This window comes from Ovis canadensis, chromosome 1 (assembly GCF_042477335.2).
Source record: "Ovis canadensis isolate MfBH-ARS-UI-01 breed Bighorn chromosome 1, ARS-UI_OviCan_v2, whole genome shotgun sequence".
Lineage (NCBI taxonomy): Eukaryota > Metazoa > Chordata > Mammalia > Artiodactyla > Bovidae > Ovis > Ovis canadensis.
This window is the reverse complement of record NC_091245.1, coordinates 189,536,891-189,557,080: the sequence shown is the minus strand read 5'-3', so window position 1 is coordinate 189,557,080 and position 20,190 is coordinate 189,536,891. Positions and strand designations below refer to the sequence as shown.

The 20,190-nt window shown below is 37.4% G+C and overlaps 2 protein-coding genes across 7 annotated transcripts in view; one reads left to right on the top strand and one right to left on the bottom strand.

The window, feature by feature from the left end:
• The window catches only part of EAF2 (ELL associated factor 2), a 52,433-nt gene extending 36,788 nt beyond the window's left edge, over positions 1–15,645 (bottom strand). The window contains exons 1-2 of one of the 2 annotated variants that reach the window (XM_069555181.1): positions 15,411–15,645; positions 3,859–3,953 (exon numbers count right to left, since the gene is read on the bottom strand). In XM_069555181.1, coding sequence (XP_069411282.1) covers positions 3,859–3,953; positions 15,411–15,516 — 201 coding nt within the window. In that variant the 5' untranslated portion in view covers positions 15,517–15,645. The remainder of the gene's footprint in view (positions 1–3,858; positions 3,954–15,410) is intronic. The other variant, XM_069555172.1, reaches the window with a different exon arrangement.
• Positions 15,646–15,700: 55 nt separating this feature from the next.
• The window catches only part of IQCB1 (IQ motif containing B1), a 42,303-nt gene continuing 37,813 nt past the window's right edge, over positions 15,701–20,190 (top strand). For 2 of the 5 annotated variants that reach the window (XM_069554795.1, XM_069554831.1), the window contains exons 1-2: positions 15,701–15,829; positions 16,313–16,394. The gene's annotated coding sequence lies outside the window, so the exon portion shown is untranslated. The remainder of the gene's footprint in view (positions 15,830–16,312; positions 16,395–20,190) is intronic. The other 3 variants (XM_069554804.1, XM_069554821.1, XM_069554813.1) reach the window with 3 other exon arrangements.

The window sequence follows — 20,190 nt, the reverse complement described above, 5'->3', positions numbered from 1 at the left end:
TTATACTTTAAAATGAAGTATATCTTTTATCATTGTATAATAAACCTTAATCAAGTATATCAGCTTTGAACTAAATGTGGATAGAATTATCCTAATAAAAACAGAAAGTGCAAATTAGGTTTAAAACTGAAACACAGAATATTCCACTAATTGGGAATGCATGTAAGAATTAAAGATTTTAAAATTTAAAAAATAAAAAACTAAAAATTAAAAAAAATAAAAATAAAAATAAAAAGCAGAGACATTACTTTGCCAAAAAAAAAAAAATGTAAGTAAATAAAAGACACTAAGATTCCATGAACATGCAAATAAAAAGAAAGCAAAGGTGGCAAAATTAATATTAAAGAAGGTGGTATTTAAGCTTAAAATCACAAAAACAAGGTAAAAAGATTTATTATACAATGATAAAAGATATACTTCATTTAAAAGTATAATTGTAATAGGACATTAAAATAGGGCTCTAGTCCTAAAATAAGCTGAAGTCCCAAGAATGTGGTGGGCTGCTTTCCCAAGTGAGCTATGTAAACTTACAGCAAAAGCAAAGAATCAGACTATATTCATCTTGGAAGGGACTTTGACCAACAGAGTCAAAGGCATGTAGCCATCAGACATATGGAACTCTCACATGTCCAGGGTTTGAGAGCTAGAGTTGTTGAGCAACCATTAGACATATATTCATTGCATAATAGGACGTGTAGCTGGAAGTTTCCTGTGGGCTATTTTACTGAAGTCCACAAAAGTACCTCACAAGATAACACTAAACATATCCCAGACTTAGACAGCACCAGTGACAAATCATTAGCAGTCAAGTATCTCTTTTCCTTTCAAAATTCAACATTTTAAAATTTTATAGCAGTCAAACATAGAGCTTTTTGTAAAAATGAGAGACTTGTAAATGCCCAATGCTGACTCCCTTAACTGTTCATTTTTATTCATTTCTTCTATTTGATACTATCAAAGAAAACCTAGAGAAATGAAAAAGAAAATTCACCCTATCAAAGAACTACCAGAATCTTAAGGTATTCTTAAAAGAATAATAAAAGTTCTATTTTATGGAATGCCTCCAAGCTTCTAGGCATTTTCACCAAGGTGATGAAAATAAGTTGATAAAGAAAATAGGAGAATCTAAATGCCTCAAACTAATAAAGCATTTCTACAAACACCCACAAAATTAAGAAAAGTGAAGAAATGTAAAGCTCCTACCTAGTTAAAGTTCTTTAATGAAGGAGGAAAGTAAAAGTGAAAGGGATTCGTGTTCAGCTCTTTGTGACCTCATAGATTATACAGTCCATGGAATTCTCCAGGCCAGAATACAGGAATGGGTAGCCTTTCCCTTCTCCAGGGGATCTTCCCAACCAAGGAACTGAACTGGGGTCTCCTGCATTGCAGGCAGATTCTTTACCAACTGAGCTATCAGGGAAGCCCAATGAAGGAGGAAAATGCCACAAAATTTGAGAATATATTTCTAGTCTTATTCACAATTGTTTACAGACTGTATGCCTTGGAGGAAAAAAAAAAAAAAACAAAACCCTGCTCTTAGCAAACAGTAATTCTAACAATTCTTTTCCATTCCAGCTATGTGAGAGTCACAGTACAGGATAAAATTCTTTCGCATTACACAATAGGCCCTTCTTTACCTGATTCCTAAATATCTTTCCATCTCCCACTATGTACTTATAGGCACCCTTTCTTACCTAGCCATAGTGGCCTATATGTAGTTCTTCCAATGTAACAGACTTTTTTGTTGCTTTGTTGTAGCCCATATCTTTCTTTTCTCTGCCTAAGAAGTCCTTCTCTCTTTATTTCACCTGGGTAATTTCAACTCATCTTTCAAGACAGCATTCCCAATGTCTCCTTTCCCTCTCCAGGCTGAATGATCCCTTCCTTGTACTCCCATAATATTCTGTGTATACCTTTATGATGGTCCTTACATTATGAAACTTTAGTCAATTATCTCCTATCTTTCTCATTAAACGGTAATATTTTTTTAGGACACCTACCACATCTAGTCTACCTCTTTTTTTTTTTTTTTTTTTTTTGCTGTGCTGTAGGAAAAACCACCTGATGTTTTTCAATAAATTTTCAACAAATTACGTGGGAAAATACACCTGATATTTTTCAATAAATTTTAAATTTAGGTTTTTCTTTAATAAACCTCACAAAGCAAAAAAAAGCCTTAGATTACTGGGTACTTAATTTCCTAACTATTTTAGAGACATCAGAATCTGAATACTTTTTAATAACAGAGTAATGCAAAGCCTTACTTATCTACACTGTTTCACACTGAACTCTATTTTTCATTTCCTTCAGTTTCTAAGGGAGCATATGAGAAAAATAAAATGCCCCCATGAATTTAATTAACATTAGGGAAAACTTCAAAGGCACCAACTGATACAGTCTGACATAAAAGTGAGGTCTCAATATATAGTGTTGGCTGATAAAAAGAAAAAGATGGAAGGCTGGATAGAGGATAGAGAGCTTATTGGCTATATCTCTAACCATGACAAGCCATTTCATAATTGTATATAAGAGAATGTGGATGAACTAGCACAAAACCATTCCTATCACAAAAATTAAATAAGACAAAGGAAAAAAAATCTCAGAAAGTCTGGTGTTTTCTATGTTAAACTATAAATTTACAATCTTGGTTTTCTTTGAGAATAGATCAAGTGAGTATAAAAGAAACATTGAATGCTGAGAAATTTCTAACTCAAGGATTGAGAAAATTAGAGCATACAATATAAACAGTATTTGATAACATCTGAAGATTTTTGAAATGGGCAAAACTTTTAGTAAAGGCTCCCTGATCTAGTATCTCTCTTTACCAACCCATTCCCTAATTAAGTTATTGCTAAAATCACTCCTAAAGCACAAATCTAACCATGTTATTTCTCCGCTTAAAGACCTCTGAAAGTTAAGTGTTAGTCGCTCAGTCATGACTAACTCATGCTCAGACTCTTTGCCACCTATGCTCTGTCCATGGAATTTTCCAGGCAAGAATACTGGAGAGGGTTGCCATTCCCTTCTTCAGGGGATCTTCCTGATCCAGGAACTAAACCCTTGTCTCCTGTGACTTCTGATTTGCAGGCACAGTCTTTACCCACTGAGCCATCAGGAGAACTCTAAAACCTCTAATGGTTCTCTAATACCTATGGGATAAACTTCAAATTCTATATTACAACTAAAAGATTCTCTATAATCTGATTCCAATCTACCTTTCCAGTCTCATATCAATCATTTTTCATCATTCTGTAATTTACTACATGCATTCATTTAGTCACAAAATTCTAGTCCTTTCTCCACAGAAACCTTTCACATATTGTTCCTTTTGCCTAGAATATTTTTTCCTCTTGTAACTGGTGAGATTCCACTTGTCCTTTAAGTCTTGGCCCAAATAGCATCTGCTTTGTGAAGCCTTTCAAGATTCTACCAGGCAGAGCATTTACTTATGTTTAAAATTCTTAAACAGAATTTTATCAGTGCTCTAATCTATAGCGCTAGGTGTTCATGTGCCTGTCTGCTATAACAGATTAGGACTAGGTGGCAGAGGATATGTTATTATTCCTAGTTTGTAGTACAAAATCTGGTTCATAACAGTGATTTAATAAATATGTTTAGATCTCTAATTGTTTCACATCATTTAATAAGATAGTTCTTGAAAATTACAAAGTAAAATTTAACGTTTCAAGCATTTCCAAGATTGTTTTATTTAAGATAGTTTAAGATTTTTTGCTTTGCTGTATTTATTAATTACTTTAATTGATCATCACTATATTAACTGTGCAATTATTTTCATTTAAATTTAGTAAAAATTCTATTAAAAATCTCTTCAGTTTAAATATTAATATATATACTCACTTCTATATTTGGTAAAGTAATTGTCACCTGTTCACCTTTGCCGACTTCAAGTTCTCCTTCACAAGAAGTGTCAATAGAGGCAGGTTTGAAGTCATCTAAAAATACATACAGATACAGGTTTTTATAAGATGGAATACCTGAATATGTGGATATCAAAAAATGAGCATGTTTCAGAGTGATAAATCATTTTCCAGCAGCCAGTAATTAAAATGGATTAGAAGTGTCTTGATACTAAAAATAAATAGAATACAATCCAGTTTTTCTGTATATATAACTCTGAGAAAAAAAAGAAATAACTACACTCTAAAACAGTATTCCTCAACATCATGATCCCTTAGAATCTGTTTATATCAAGATGATCCAAACTAAGATGTTCCACTGCTAAAAATGAAATAATGTCAGTGTCTTCACAATTTGCTAAAACCAATTGTCAGTAGAACATTTTCAACTTTCAGGTTTTTGTTGTTGTTCAGTCGCCCAGTCATGTCTGACTCTTTGCAACGCCGTGGACTGCAACACGCCAGGTCTCCCTGCCCCTCACCATATCCCAAAGTTTGCCCAAGTTCATGTCCATTGCAATGGTGACGCTTACCAGCCACGTCATCCTCTGAAGCCCTCTTCTCTTTCCCCTCAGTTTTTCCCAGTATCAGAGACTTCTCCAATGAGTTGGCTGTTCATATCAGATGACCAAAATACTCGAGTTTCAGCTTCAGCATCAGTCCTTCCAATGAGTATTCAGGTCTGATTTCCCTCAAGATTGACTGCTTTGATATCCTTGCAATCCAAGGGGCTCTCAGGAGTCTTCTCTAGCACCATAGTTCGAAGGCATCAATTCTTTGGCCTTCTTTACGGTCCAAATCTCACAACTGTACATGACCACCAGGAAGATCATAGCCTTGACTATACGGACTTTTGTTGGCAGAGTACTGTCTCTGCTTTTCAACATACTGTCTAGGTTTGTCATAGCCTTCCAGCCAAGAAGAAACTGTCCTCTGATTTAATGGATGCAGTCACCATCCACAGTGATTTTAGAGCCCAACAAGAGGAAATCTGTTGCGATACGTCCACCTTTTCCACTTCTATTTGCCATGAAGTAATGGGGCCAGATGCCATGATCTTACTTTTTTTAATATTTAATTTTAAGCCAGCTCTTTCACTCTCCTCCTTCACCCTCATCAAGAGGCTCTTTAGTTCCTCTTTGCTTTCTGCTATTAGAGTGGTATCATCCACATATCTGGGTTATTGATGTTTCTCCTACCTATCTTAGTTCCAGCTTGTAACTCATCCAGCCTGGCATTTTTCATGATGTGCTCAGTGTATAGGTTAAACAAACAGATTTACAGCAGACAGCCCTGTTGTACTCCCTTCTCAATCTTGAACCAATCAGTTGCTCCATACAGGGTTCTAACTGTTGCTTCTTGACCCGCACACAGGTTTCTCAGGAGACAGGTCAGATGGTCTGGTATTTCCATCTCTTCAAGAGCTTTCCACAGTTTGTTATGTTCAGGTTTTTGTTTCCCCCTAAATTCTTCTTAAACCACCTTGGTCTCCTACTACCGCTTGTCTGCTGTCCTGTGGAAAAGTGAGAGAGTTAGTCGCTCAGTCGTGTCCGACTCTTTGTCATCCATGGACTGTAGCCCACCAGGCTCCTCTGTCCATGGAATTCTCCAGGCAAGAATACTGGAGTGGGTAGCCATCTCCTTCTCCAGGGAATCTTCCCAACCCAGGGAACGAACCCTGGTCTCCAGCACTGCAGGTAGATTCTTTAACTTCTGAGCCAACAGGGAACCAAGGAATTCTGCTATGCTAGCAGAATACGAAATGAATGAAAACGCAGCAAACACATATTCATGGGGAAACTTTAAAGAAAGCTTATTTATTTTAACAGCTTGAGTTTCTCATGGATATATACACCACTAAAAGATGTGTAAATTTAACCAAATCTGCCACTTCATAAGAAATTAAAATAAGCTTTCATTTTGGATTAAAGTATGTCATTAAAATATATCACCTAGATGGAACTTAGGGTGCTGAGATATAAGTATTTCACATACTAAACAAGCTTAGAAACCTCAAAGAACACAAAGAGAAACTCCAACTAGATTAAAGACCTAAACATTAAGACCAAAAACTATGAAACTCTTAGAGGAAAATACAGGCAGAGAACACGTTGACATAAATCACAGCAGATCCTCTATGACCCACCTTCTAGAGTATTGGAAATAAAAACTAGAATAAACACGTGTGACCTAATTAAACTGAAAAGCTTTTGCACAGCAAAGGAAATGATAAAAAAGGTGAAATCCTCAGAATGAGAGAAAATAATAGCAAATGAAACAACTGAGAAAGTATTAATATTCAAAATATACAAGCACCTCATGTAGCTCAAGAACAGAAAAACAAACCACCCAATCAAAAAGTTGAAACAGACATTTTTCCAAAGAAGACATACAGATGGCTAATACACACAATGAAAACATGCTTAATATTGCTTATCAGTAGAGAAGTTCACATCAAAACTACAATGAGGTTATCACTTCACACCAGTCAAAATGGCCATCATCAAAAAATCTAAAAATAATAAATACTGGATAGAGTGTGGAGAAAAGGGAACCCTCCTGCCCTATTTGTGGGAATGTAAATTGATGTAGCCACTATGAAGAACACTATGGAGATTCCTTAAAAAACTAGGAATAGAACTACCACACGACCCAGCAATCCCACTCCTGCACATATACTCTGAGAAAACCATAACTGAAAAAGATATATGTACCCCAATATTCATTGCAGAGAATTTATTGCACCCCACTCCAGTACTCTTGCCTGGAAAATCCCATGGACGAAGGAGCCTGGTGGGCTACAGTCCATGCGGTCGCTAAGAGTTGGACACGACTGAGCGACTTCACTTTCACTTTTCACTTTTATGCATTGGAGAAGGAAATGGCAACCCACTCCAGTGTTCTTGCCTGGAGAATCCCAGGGACGGGGGAGCCTGGTAGGCTGCCATCTGTGGGGTTGCACAGAGTCGGAGACGACTGAAGCAACTTAGCAGCAGCAGCAATGTTCATTTACAACATGAACATTTACATTTCATTTACAACATTTCATTTACAACTATTTACAATAGCTAGGACATGGAAGGAACCTAAATGTCCATGGACAGATGAATGGACTGTGATATATTTATATACACACAAGGGAATTTACTTAGCCATAAAAAGGAATGTATTTGAGTCAGTTCTAATGAGGTAGATGAACCTAGAGCCTATTATACAGAGTGAAATAAGTCAAAAAAAGAAAAACAAATATTGTATACTAACACATATACATGGAATCTAGAAAAATGATGCTGATGAACCTATCTGCACTGTGGCATTAGAGACACAGACATAGAGAACAGACTTGTGGACACAGTGGGGGAAGGAGAGGGTTGGAAAAATTGGGAGAGGAGATGGAAACATATATATTACCATATGTAAAACAGATAGCCAGGGGAATTTGCTGTATGACACAGAGAACTCAAACCTGGTGCTTTGTGACAACCTAGAGGGTTGAGATGGGATGGGAGGTGGGAGAGAAGTTCAAGAGGGAGGAGACATATGTTTACCTATGGCTGGTTCTTGCTGATATATGGCAGAAACTAACACATCATTGTAAAGCAATTATCCTCCAATTAAAAATCAATAAGTTTATAAAACTAAGATATGGAAATCTCTTAAAACCAATTCACATCAGTATACATTAATGTTTGATAATAATTCTGACATAGAATTCCTTCACTGTTGTCAAGTCATCTTCTGATTTTTTCAAAAGAGAAGCTGGTGTTAGGTAAGAAGTTGGGCATGAGCAATGAGGGGTGGCCTATCCAAAAAGGATGCAAGCTGATCTCTAAAACAAAAATTTGGAACAATGGATTAAAGGATTTAAAACAACAGACAAGTTATAGCTCAGTTCCATTCAAGCAGACAGATTTTCTGTTAGACAGACACTCCCAAGACATGGGAGCAGGCTGACCCCAAAGCAGCTGTCTTCCTCATCCCTGTTGGCTTCCCTCTTTTCCTCATCCCTGTTGGCTTCCCTCTTTTCATACTTCCTGTCTCCTCCTTTTGGTTGTGCCCAGTGCAAAACAGGGCTTGTACCCACCACCAGTCAAGGAAAGGAAATACAAACGTGCATACACTCAAGGCCAACTGGCAATTGCAAGTTATATAACAACAGACTCTGTTGTGTATGTCTTCTCATAATTTCATCTGTTATGATCAAATATATGTATGTGTAGAATATTTATGAACACTTAAAGGGCTCCTAGATGCCTAAGGTTACTTGAAGAAGTGCCTGTGGTTAGCCTATATCCACTATGTGCCAAGGGTACATGTGCAGGAGTTGGAATAGTCTCTGTGGTTATTTTTGTAGCATATCTGTGAGCTCTCCTGGGTGTGCCTGGAATGGGGTTTAGTCCCTTGTTCCAAATTTTTGTTGTGATGAGATAAAAACCAAGGAAGAGAAATAAACCAACATGACACTTGTAATCCATATTTTTGTATAAAGGATCTTGATTTTTAGGATTTACAACTAATTTATGTTAAAACAACATCTGTGGGGGTCAAACAAAACATCTGTAAAGTCAAAATCTGCCAGTAGGCTATAAATCTATAATCTCTATTTTGGTGTTTAAAAACTGATTCTTTTTCTTTATAATATATCATTACTTTCAATCTTCACAACAACATTTTGATTTTAATATTCTCATCCAAATTTTACTGATGGTGAACTCCTCTAAGTAATGAAGCCAGTAAAAGATAACTCAGAAACTCAAGCCACTATTATTCTTGTTCAGTCGTTAAGTTGTGTTCGACTTTTTGTGACCCCATGGACTGTAGCACACCAGGCCCCTTTGTCCCCTGCTATCTCCTAGAACTTGCTCAGATTCATAACCACTGAGTTGGTGATGCTATGTAATTATCTATCCTCTGTCTCCCCCTTCTCCTTTTGCATTCCATCTTTCTCAGCATCAGGTGGCTGTTTGAATCAAGTTTAAGTATTGGACTTTCACCTTCAGCATCAGTTTTCCAGTGAACATTCAGGGTTTATTTCTTTCAGGATTGACTGGTTTGATCTTCTTGGCAATCCAAGAGAGTCTCAAGAGTCTTCTCCAGCACCACAATTCAAAAGCATCCATTTTTCAGCACTCAGCCTTCCTTATTATCCAACACTCACATCTGTACATGACTACCGGAAAAATCATTGCTTTGACAATATGGACTTTGGGGGCAAAGTTATATCTCTTCTTTTTAATACTCTATCTAGGTTTGGCAGTTTTCCTTCCACAGAGCAAATGTCTTTTAATTTCATGGCTGCAGTCACCATCTGTAGTGATTTGAGAGCCCAAGAAAATAAAATCTGTCAGTTTTCACTTTTTCCTCTTCTATTTGCCATGAAGTGATAGAACCAGTTGCCATGATCTTAATTTTTTTTAAATGTTGAGTCTCAAGCCAGCTTTTACATTCTCCTCTTTTACCCTCATCAACGGACTCTTCAGTTTCTCTTCAGTTTCTGCCATTAGTCTGGCATTTATTCATAAGCTTTTAAGGGCTATGAATCTGGCTGAGTCTGGCATTTTGCATGATGTACTCTGCATATAAGTTAAATAAGCAGGGTGACAATATACAGCCTTGATGTACTCCTTTCTCAATTTAGAACCAATTAGTTGTTCCATGTCTGGTTCTAACTGTTGCTTGTTGACCTGCATACAGGTTTCTCAAGAGAGAGAGAAGGTGGTTTGGTATTCTGATCTCTTTAAGAATTTTCCAGTTTGCTGTGATCCACACAGTCAAAGGCTTTAGCATAATCAAAGAAGCAGAGGTAGATGTTTATCTGAAATTCTCTTGTTTTCTCTATGATCCAACAAATGTTAGCTCTTCTTCCTTTTCTAAATCTAGCTTGTGTATCTGGAAGTTCTCAGTTCACATATTGCTGAAGACTAGATTGATGGATTTTGAGCATATTCTTACTAGTATGTGAAATAAGTGCAGTGGTATGGTAGTTTGAACATTCTTTGGCATTGCCTTTCTTTGGGATTGGAATGAAAACTGACCTTTTCCAGTCCTGTGGCCACTGCTGAGTTTTCCAAATTTCCTGGCATATTGAGTGCAGCACTTTAACAACATCATCATTTAGGATTTGAAATAGCTCAGCTGGAATTCCACCACCTCCACCAGCTTTGTTTGTAGCAATGCTTCCTAAGTCCACTTGACTTCACACTCCAGGATGTCTAGCTCTAGGTGAGTGACCACACCATTCTCTATTATACTCTACCCTTCTATACATATGGCTTGTTTGCCTTAGATCCACAGCTCTGAACTTTTGTATATATGCGTGTGTCTGGGGGTTAGAGATAGGAGATGAGCAATAGTCATAAGTCCCTTTGGGAATCTGATGAAAATTATAGACCAGCTATAGATCCTGTTTTCATAAAAATGCATTTATGAAAAAATATATCAAATACTATATAATTTCAAGGGATTCACAAGCCCTTAAAAGACTATGAATAAATGCCTATAATATCTGAGATACATATAACATACAGAAATGTACTCAACACACCTGTAGCTTTGCTTAATGATAAGCTGGAATTTATAACCAATAAGTCTATCAACACTATTCTGAACTACTCTGAATCTACATTTCTAATGATTACTGTTGGAATTAATAAATTCCACTTCTTACTTGTTTACATTAAGAAGTGTTATCTTTTTATTTACCTCACACAATAAATTTCTTTTAAAGTATGCAACTTTTGTGTTTCATGGGGTTAAATAGAGCTCTAAAATTACAGAATTTGTTGAATAATCTCATGTCATCCTTTGCATATGTTTTCTAATGTTTAAGTTGCTATGATTCCAGACTAAAAAGTTTATTTCTTTCAGTTTTTCTTGGTTTGGAAACCCCACTACTAATTTTATCATTTGTTTATTTTCTCTGGATTTCCTTTGCCTGTATTATTTTCTTCAAGTTTACAACACAATTACTTATACCACATTAAGAGTAGAAAAACATTTCCTGTTTTGTTTTCAATACTTTTCTGTTACTTTTTGACTGTTTTGGCTGTAGCATCACAAAATGTCAGTATCTTCACAAAGGAGCCCACAATTAGTATCATAAATTTATTTCCTAAGATTTGAACTAATTCAACTAACTCCAAAACACATACCCTTTCCATTATACTACACTAATCAGAAGAACATTACTGTAAATATGATTTTAATCAAATGTTCATTAGTGTCCTCTCGAATATTTGCTCACACCAAAGCTTACCACTTTTTTAGGAATGGTTCCACTCGGTGCCTCACAGTCTTCCTGCAGTCACTGTCCATGAGCTCATCATTTTATGACAGCAAAAAATGGTGTCATGTACAAACTTAGGAATTTCAATCTTTATTCACTTATCTGGATATAAATTGCAAAACCAGTGCTAGCCCAAATTCAGCACTTGTTCTAGTGAGTCCTATTACTCAAACTCTTCTACCCAGTGAGGCATCTGCAGTTAAGCATTTGGTTTATCATTTATAGAGCACCCCACATCTTCCCTACCACATGCTGACTATCTTTTGATAGGTTTTACTGCCAAGCCCTGATAAATGCTTTCTGAAAGTCTAAATAAATTACATTTACTGGCACTCCCATACACATTTGAATACAACCTTCAAGAATAACAGTGACTACTATTTATACTCTACCATGTACCAAACACTGTGCTAGGTTGTTTACACTGTCTTATTTAATTCTGAAATTCTGAAATGTAAATGCTATTATTATCATTCTACATTTGAAAAACTGAGACTGAAAACTCAGAGAATGTTCCCAAAGTTATATTACATATATAGGCAGTGAAGGTCAGAATTCACATCCAGGTTTTTCCAAAACCTAAGTGCATTGAACAGGCATAATTACCCAATTACCTAAAAACAGATACTTTGCCAACAAAGGTCTGTTTAATCAAGGCTATGGTTTTTCCAGTCGTCATGTATGGATGTGAAAGTTGGACTGTGAAGAAAGCTGAGCGCTGAAGCACTGATGCTTTTGAACTGTGGTGTTGGAGAAGACTCTTGAGAGTCCCCTGGACTGCTAGGAGATCCAACCAGTCCATCCTAAAGGAGATCAGTCCTGGGTGTTCATTGGAAAGCCTGATGCTGAAGCTGAAACTCCAATACTTTGGCCACCTCATGCGAAGAGTTGACTCATTGGAAAAGACCCTCGTGCTGGGAGGGATTGGGGGCAGGAGGAGAAGGGGACAACAGAGGATAAGATGGCTGGATGGCATCACCGACTTGATGGACATAAGTTTGGGTAAACTCTGGGAGCTGGTGATGGACAGGGAGGCCTGGTGTGCTGCGATTCATGGGGTCACAAAGAGTTGGACACGACTGAGCAACTGAACTGACTGACTTTCTTCCAAGTCACAATGATTTGAGTGTTTGTTATAATTAGGCCAACCCAGAAGGAGATTAAGAGGTACAAATCTCCAGTTACATAATAAACAAGTATTGAGCATAAGGAACATGGTCAATAACATTATTATAACTTTGTATGGGGACAGATGGTTACTAGATTTATGGTGGTGATCATTTCATAATGTATGCAAATATAAAGTCATTATATAGGACACCTGAAACTAACATATGTCAACTTTGTTTCAATTAAAACTTTTAAAATAAATAAATGGTTTTTATTTATTTAAAAATGCTAATATATAGTCTTAAAAATTATAATACTTTTAATATGTATTTCACAACCTTAACTGTTAAAATCCCTAGAAGATTATAAAGATATTTACATTTAGGGGATAAATGAAAGCTTTGAGCATTATGTAAAACTGATACTGAAAATATTTTTCAGTATTTTTCACATATCTATCAATTTAAGAATATTTCATAATTTTAATAAAAAATGAGAGAATGCTAAATTTATTGCTCCATTCTATAGATAAGATGAGCTCAGCAATTTAAAGTGAATTTTCTAAATTACATAGTTAACAGAAAAGTTGAAATTAATGTATTATGTGTGTATTTCTGTTCTACTTCATTACTGAGCCTAAACATGAATATATTTTTTAAAAATAGAAACAGTTCTCCATCAATCTCCTTCAGAAAAAATATATCTTTATGCACAGTAGTGATAATTAAAAATAATAAACATTTTTGATTTCTAGAAAGAAAATGCATAATTTTTAAAAAATAAGTCTCATCACTTACTCTGTGTCCTTAATGGGGTATGAATCACATAGGAAGTAAACCAGTCCTCAAGGTTAATGACCGGTTTTATTTTAATACATCTAGAAAGGTTCTGTCTGATTCAACAAAAAAAAAAAACTAAGGGCTGAACACCTTTGTAATGTCTTCCACAGGATTAAAAGTATATTCAAACACCTGGGTTTACTGTGGTTACTACCGTTGCTGTTTTGTTTATATTCATTCTTGTAATGGATCATCCAATACTCTGATTCTGAAGACACAATTCCAGCGTTTTGAGAACTTTTATAAACAAAAGACTTTAAGGCATCTGCAAAGTGCTTTTTGAAGTCTATTTCTTTTTCACTTAAATTTGGGTTTTACGCCCTTAAAAAGATATAGCCAAGTGTCAGGAAAATCGAGTCTTCAGCAAATGTGTATAATCTTAAAACACAATTTAAAAAATTAATACTATGATGACTGGAAACCTGAGAAAGAAGAGGAAAGGAGAAGGAAGATATTATTTGAGAGAAAGGTGTGGAGAAACCAGATAAAACTCTACCATACTTTTGGAAAATGGAACTGAAGAAGGAGAGAAACTGCACAGCCAGCACTAGCTGTCTCACTAGATAAAGTGTGGTAAAGAAGAGTCAGTGTTGAGGATCTGTTTGCAAATACTCCTCCATTTATTCTATCAACTGGATATTAATTTTGCTTAATAAAACCCTTTCATAAAATGTAAAAATATATCCTTGGAGAGTTAAACCTGTAGGCTCTTGTTATCTTCACTGTGAGTTACCATAATCAGATTGTGTACAACTATGTAAACCTAAGGAGAATGTGAGTTTTAACAAAGCATGAAACACTTCAGAGCAAAAACTATAAAGATCTCTAAAACAGTCTTACGACAGAATGACCGAGAAGGGTGGAATGATGAGACACTAACGAAGGGCAAGAGGAAGTGAAAAAAATACCTACTTTAAAATTTTGCCACAGAAAAATAAGAGGTTATGACTCAATGATCTCAAAGTTTCCTTCCCACTCTATAATTCTATGAGGGTTATTATGCAAAGAATGAATGTTTTACATATCAAATCATAATATATTATATTTCCTTCCTGGAATCTACACCATCCAACTATTAAAGCAAAAGAGTTCTATTTCCTACCTCAACAACATAAAAGAGGAAAATGTATCAAAACTAGTTCCAGAGGACAAAAGAGCTTTCTAATAAATTAATAGTGCACCCTTCAATACTGTGATCATTAGTATTTGATAGATGACTGAATGAAATCAGGGGTCCAAAAGAGATACAGATATAAGAATGATCAAAAAATCTTTCCCCAGAAATACACTAAGAACCCTCATCAGTCAGAGACACCAAAAGTGAAGACAGGAAAGAATATTTCCCTACCAACCTAAAGGCATTCTCCTTCCCATTTCCCTTTGCCCCCCCGCCCCCCATCCACTTGTCACCTTACTACAGTTGTTCCTTGAGTAACACGCACGCACGGGGCTGAGATTCACAGGTCCACTTACATGCGGAATTTTCCCCCACTAAATAGAGTACCTGTATTTTCATCTTACAGATCTTTAAATTAATGAAGTATGGGAGAAGCATGTGTTCCATTAGAGGTCACATATACGGAATCAAAACACTAAAGTTTCAGTCTGATTCTACCCAACGGCTTCCGCTTCTGGACCTCGGGTGAGTCGTATATCGACTCCCTGGTTTCTGAGGCAGAGGCAGCAATAAGTGGATTTTCCACAGCGCGAGATCGACACCCCTAACCCCTGCGTGGTTCAAGGGTCAACTGTACCTTCCTTTCCACCTCTGAATCGGCCACCAGTCAGCTCTGACTCCATCCATAGTCGCCTCTGCAGACCTACCCCACATAGCGTCCCTTTCTACCTGCTGTCGTGCTTAGTCCCTCAGTCGTGTCCAACTCTTTGCGATCCCATGGACTGTAGTCCGCCAGGCTTCTCTGTCCATGGGGATTTTCCAGGCAAGAATCCTGGAGTGGGTTGCCATTTCCTCCTCCAGGGATCTTCCCAACCTAGGGATGGAACCCAGGTCTCCCGCCACCAGGGAAGCCCTGCTGGTCTCCCTTAAATCACTCCACTCAGAATTACCCACACCTGCGGCTTCCATCTGCCTGCTTCCACCGGCCCCCTAGCACTTTACGGCTAAAGCAGCGGGTCGCACAGGGCACCCCATTCTCTCACAGAATAAGAGGATCTGTTCGAATATGACTTGGAGAGGGTTGTGCTTCTGCACCCCCGAAACCAGAAATCCTCCCTTTCCCCTCGGGCGTCCTCACTCACAGCGCACAGTGTGGAAGGCGCAGCGAGGCTGCTTCTCAAAACTGCCCCCTAACTTGAGAACTCGCTCGCGGCTGTCAATATGCGAAGGTCCAGCTGCTCCATTCATCCTTCTCCTGCGGCTCTGACTTTGCCTCTGCCGCTGGCGCAGACTACCAGTTGTCACCTCAGCCTGTTTGAACCAGCTGCGCCTGCTGCTACCAGTGCAGCCACCACAGACTCCGCCCCGCGCCAGCCGAGCGCCGTCCCACTGGGCGCTGATTGGCTTCCTGGGGAAGGGTGCCCCGCCCCTTGCCCACGAGGCTCCTGGTCCCTGCGCCCGCTTCACGCGTTGCGACGCACGCAGCCCCCGGGAGGCCGAGCTTCTGAGGTACGCCCTGGGAGCCGAGTTCTCTGGTGGAGCGACGCGAGGCGGGAATGAGGTAGCCGACTTGAAGTGGCGTCTGGGGAAGGAGGCGGCCCCGGGATACCCAGAGGGCAGGACCACAGGCTTCTGGACCAAGTGACCGGGCTTTTAGGAGCTATTAGAGGGAGAACCGGCCTTTTTGAGGAGATGTGGTGTGGAAACTGAGGAGGGGGAGGGGCGGAGAGTGGGCGCGAGGCCTGATGTCTTGTCTGAGGCCTGGTAGCGCCAAAGCCGGGTCTAGAATCAGAAGTAAAGGAGCCCGTGGCCTCAGAGCGCAGTCTATGGACCTGACTGGAGGCGACGCTGTGGCCTCAGCAGTTGTTATTTGGCCTTTTGTTCCTAAGGAAGTTCCAGGTGGTATTAATACCGGGATGCGGGAGCGGTTTAGGGGAGGTTGTTAAGAAGCGGGGATAAAGATTCAGAGTTAGGAACTGCAGATATTTAGGATCAGTTGCAGCTAGGTTGCATTGGGTTGCCTTCTTATTTCTTTTTTTCACAGAGATCCTTGGCGTTAAGGGCACGGCCTGGAAAAAGAGATACCCAGAAGATCAAGGCCAGAGACCTTTTGCTCTGGCAACAGGGTAATAGCATTAATTATTGAAAAATAATGTCTTTTGTTTTTTTCCGTCTATAAAGTTGATGACTTTATGGGTAAAGATGACAGATATGCTGTATTAGAGGAGAAGCACCCAAGAGAAAGCTTACAAATGGTTGCCATAACAGCGGTGGCTTTTCAAAGTGATTGAAAACTCCCTTTCTTAACTGCTCCCTTCTCCAAATTGTCATATATTTTTCCAGGCAGGAAGATGAACGTGGCAGCCTCAGCCTATCTGCTTATCTAAATTCTGCTCTTTTAAAGTGTACTAAGACTGTTTCCTGTGGTAGTTAAGTGCTCAGGTTCTGGAGCCAGAATCTTTGGGTTTGAACCCCAGTTTCATACTCCACAGAGTGACTTGTGTGAACCAAAGTTAGGTATGCTTATCAGTAAAATTTTTGGAAAAAAATAATGGTTCTTATAACTTGCACTTTTTCAGAGGATTAAATGAGGTAGTACAAGAAAGCATTTAAAACAATGTCATAAAGTAAAAGCTCTCTGAATGGTTATTGTTTTTGAGATTTGACTGTCATGTAACATTTTAGGGCCATCTTTGGTGGCTGCCTTCTTTTCCAAATTTTAAATTATTCCGAGAGGTAGGAACTATTATTTTGTTTACAGGTTAGAAAGCTTGTTCATGGAAGCCCAGTCTTCTGACTCTGTATGTTTTTCATCCTTATCTATATCATGTATTTGACATTTAACATATTTTATAGAATTAAATATTTTATTTTACATATGTATATGTATGAGTATGTGGACACTTTTCTTTCTTAACCTGAATGTGAGCTGAGAATCTGTCCTGTATAAAATCTTCGTGACCCTTACCTCTGTCATAGAGCCGTGTGCTTGTTTGGTGATGATGATAATGTTTCAGTAATGTTTTACTATGTTAACCAGAGATCAAGAACAGTGTTATAAGTCTGCTTTACTTTAAAAAGGCTTTACAGCAGAAATCTAAAGTTTCCATCGTATAACAAGGGTAAAAGAAGATGTCAAGAGATTGAAGTTTTGGAATACCCCAAATTTGTGTGTTTATTCATTCTTTCAATCTACATAAATATTAAGATATTAAGTACCTACCACCTACCAAGTACTAGTCTATCCTCTGGGAATATAGCAGTGTATCAAGGAGATAAGAAGGCAGCCACCAGGAATGGTATGAGTTTTGCCCTTGTGAAACTTACCTTCTAATGTGAATTTTCTCTAAACATATATTTAAATAAGCTATATTGTACTAGCTAGCCCAGGAAGAAATAGATTAATGAACTAGATAGAATCCAAAAATATGTTGAGGTGACAGGTTGCTTCTCTTGTATCCATTCATGATAAATTACCTCAGGAGTTTATGAAAGCTAGGTGCATTTGTTCTTTTTTCACCAATCTGTAATTTCATCTAACCTTATTATAGCTTCCTATCATATACCATTCAGAAAACTAACTTAATGTTTTGAAGGTTAAGTTGTAAGTAAATGAAGATACAAATAAAACAAAATCGTAAAAAATGTAGAAAAATTTAGGAGATTATATTTTAGCTCTTAGGATAGGAAGGACCTTTGTAAGCATGACACCAAAGGTAGAAGTCATAGAGGGAGAGATTGTTATACTTGACTACATAAAAATTGTAAATCTTTGGTAAAACATAATTAAACTTTAAAAAATAAATGGCCGACAAGGATAAAGTGTTTATGAAAGTGAAAGTGTTAGTCCCTCAGTCCTGTCCAACTCTTTGCGACCCCATGGACTATAACCTGCCAGACTCCTCTGTCCATGGAATTCTCCAGGCAAGAGTACTGGAGTGAGTTGCCATGCCCTTCTCCAGGAGATCTTCCCAACCCAGAGATCACACCCATGTTTCCTGCATTACAGGCAGATTCTTTACCTTTTGAGCTACCCAGGAAGCCAAAATGTGTTTACAACCAATGTAAAAGATAAAGGGTGTCTAATCCATGTATAAAAAGCTTAAAGCTTCTACAAAGCAGTAAGACAAGCTAATAGAAAAATTAAGGGGTATAAATAGAAAATATCTAAAAAAAAAGAAATGACCAGTAAACGTGAAACCAGTAAATGTTGAACCTCCCTAATAATCAAAGAAACATAAATTAAAAGATGATACCATTTTTCACCTAGCGAATTGACAAAAATGCAAAATATAACATTATTTACTATTAATGGCTTAGTAAAATGAGCACCTTTAAACATTGTTGCTGGAAATATAAATTGGAACATCCATTTTAGAGGAAAGTTTATTGTCTAATGAAAAAAATTTTAAAATATGTATCTTGCCATCCACCCATTTGACTTGAAGGGAAAATTCATCCCACAAAGAACTATCATGAGTACATAAGACATGTACTTTGATATTCATTGCCTCATTCCTTATAATGGCATACACTCTGAATGACTTCCAATAGAGGAGATGCTTAAATATATTTTGATGCACTATTATGAAGGAAGCATAGCATGATACAGCTATTGGAAAGAATGAGATTAACTCTGTCCACTTTCTTGGAAAGTTGTATGCCTTATATGTGCCAAGCGTTGTGCTAGGCTTTTTAAAAAAATATTTCCAAAACTTGTTTTTTTTTTATAATTAATATTTTACCTAATAAGGAATGCTTTCTGGATGCCTATATTATGACCAAAAATGTGAACTATGGTGCCAGTTATGAAGAGTATTAGCATAAAAAGTGAGTTAGAAATAGGTTTTTGGAAATATGTTTCATGTTTTTTTCTCTTTTATGTGGGAGGGGATATAATGAACATTGATATGGAAATTTAAGTCATATTGATCTGTATTTGAATACTTACTCTACCACATAGAGGAGGGTTGGTGGAACGATGAAAGGTTCTTCTTCAAACTTTACTTTTTTTTAAATCTGTAAAGTGGAGATGATTAAAGGCTCTGTCTCATAGTCCTGTTGTAAGGATTAAATGAGATAATGCTTATGAACGCACTTCACACAGTGCTTAATTCAAAGTAAACAATGTTATGTTATATAAATAACATCTATAATTTTTTATGGTTTCTTTGAGCTTTGGATGCCTTAAAACTTTTTTTAAAGAAAAGGTTTAGCAACAAATTAAATTAGGATGTGGATTTTTTTTTAAGATAATTGATTTTGTTTACTATACTATTTATAAACAAGCTTTGGTTATTTTATAATAAAATTTCTGAATTATGTGTTGGGAATCCCCAAGACCAACTTCAGGTTCAGTGATTTGCTAGGAGGGCTCATAGTTCTCAAGATATAATTATATTCATAGCTATGATTTATTATACTACAAGGACACAAAATAAAGTCAGCAAAGGGAGAAGGCACATGAGGTGAAGTTCAGAGGAAAATAGGTACTCTCTTCCAAGAGAGCCCTATCCCAATGGAGTCACATAGGATAATGCTTAATTCTTCCTGCAATTAATTGTGATAATGTGTTAAAGTATAGTCTACCAGGGAAGCTCACTAGCAACTTGGTGACCAGAGTATTTATTGGAGGATGGTCATGTAGGTGTCCTCTGCTACCATATACCAGAATTCCAGACTTCAGGAAGGAAAGCAGGTGTTTAACATAAACCACATTGTTTAGGCCCAGTGAACTACACTAATATTAAGAAATTGATGGAAACCTCCTGAAATCCAAGTTCTTAGACACCAGCCAAGAGCCAGCCTTATAAGAAGACCTTTGAAAATGATAGCAGTCTTAGGCCTGTATTGGGCTTCCCAGGTGACTCAGTGCTAAAGAATCTATCTGCCAGTACAGGAGATGCAAGAGATGTGGGTTCA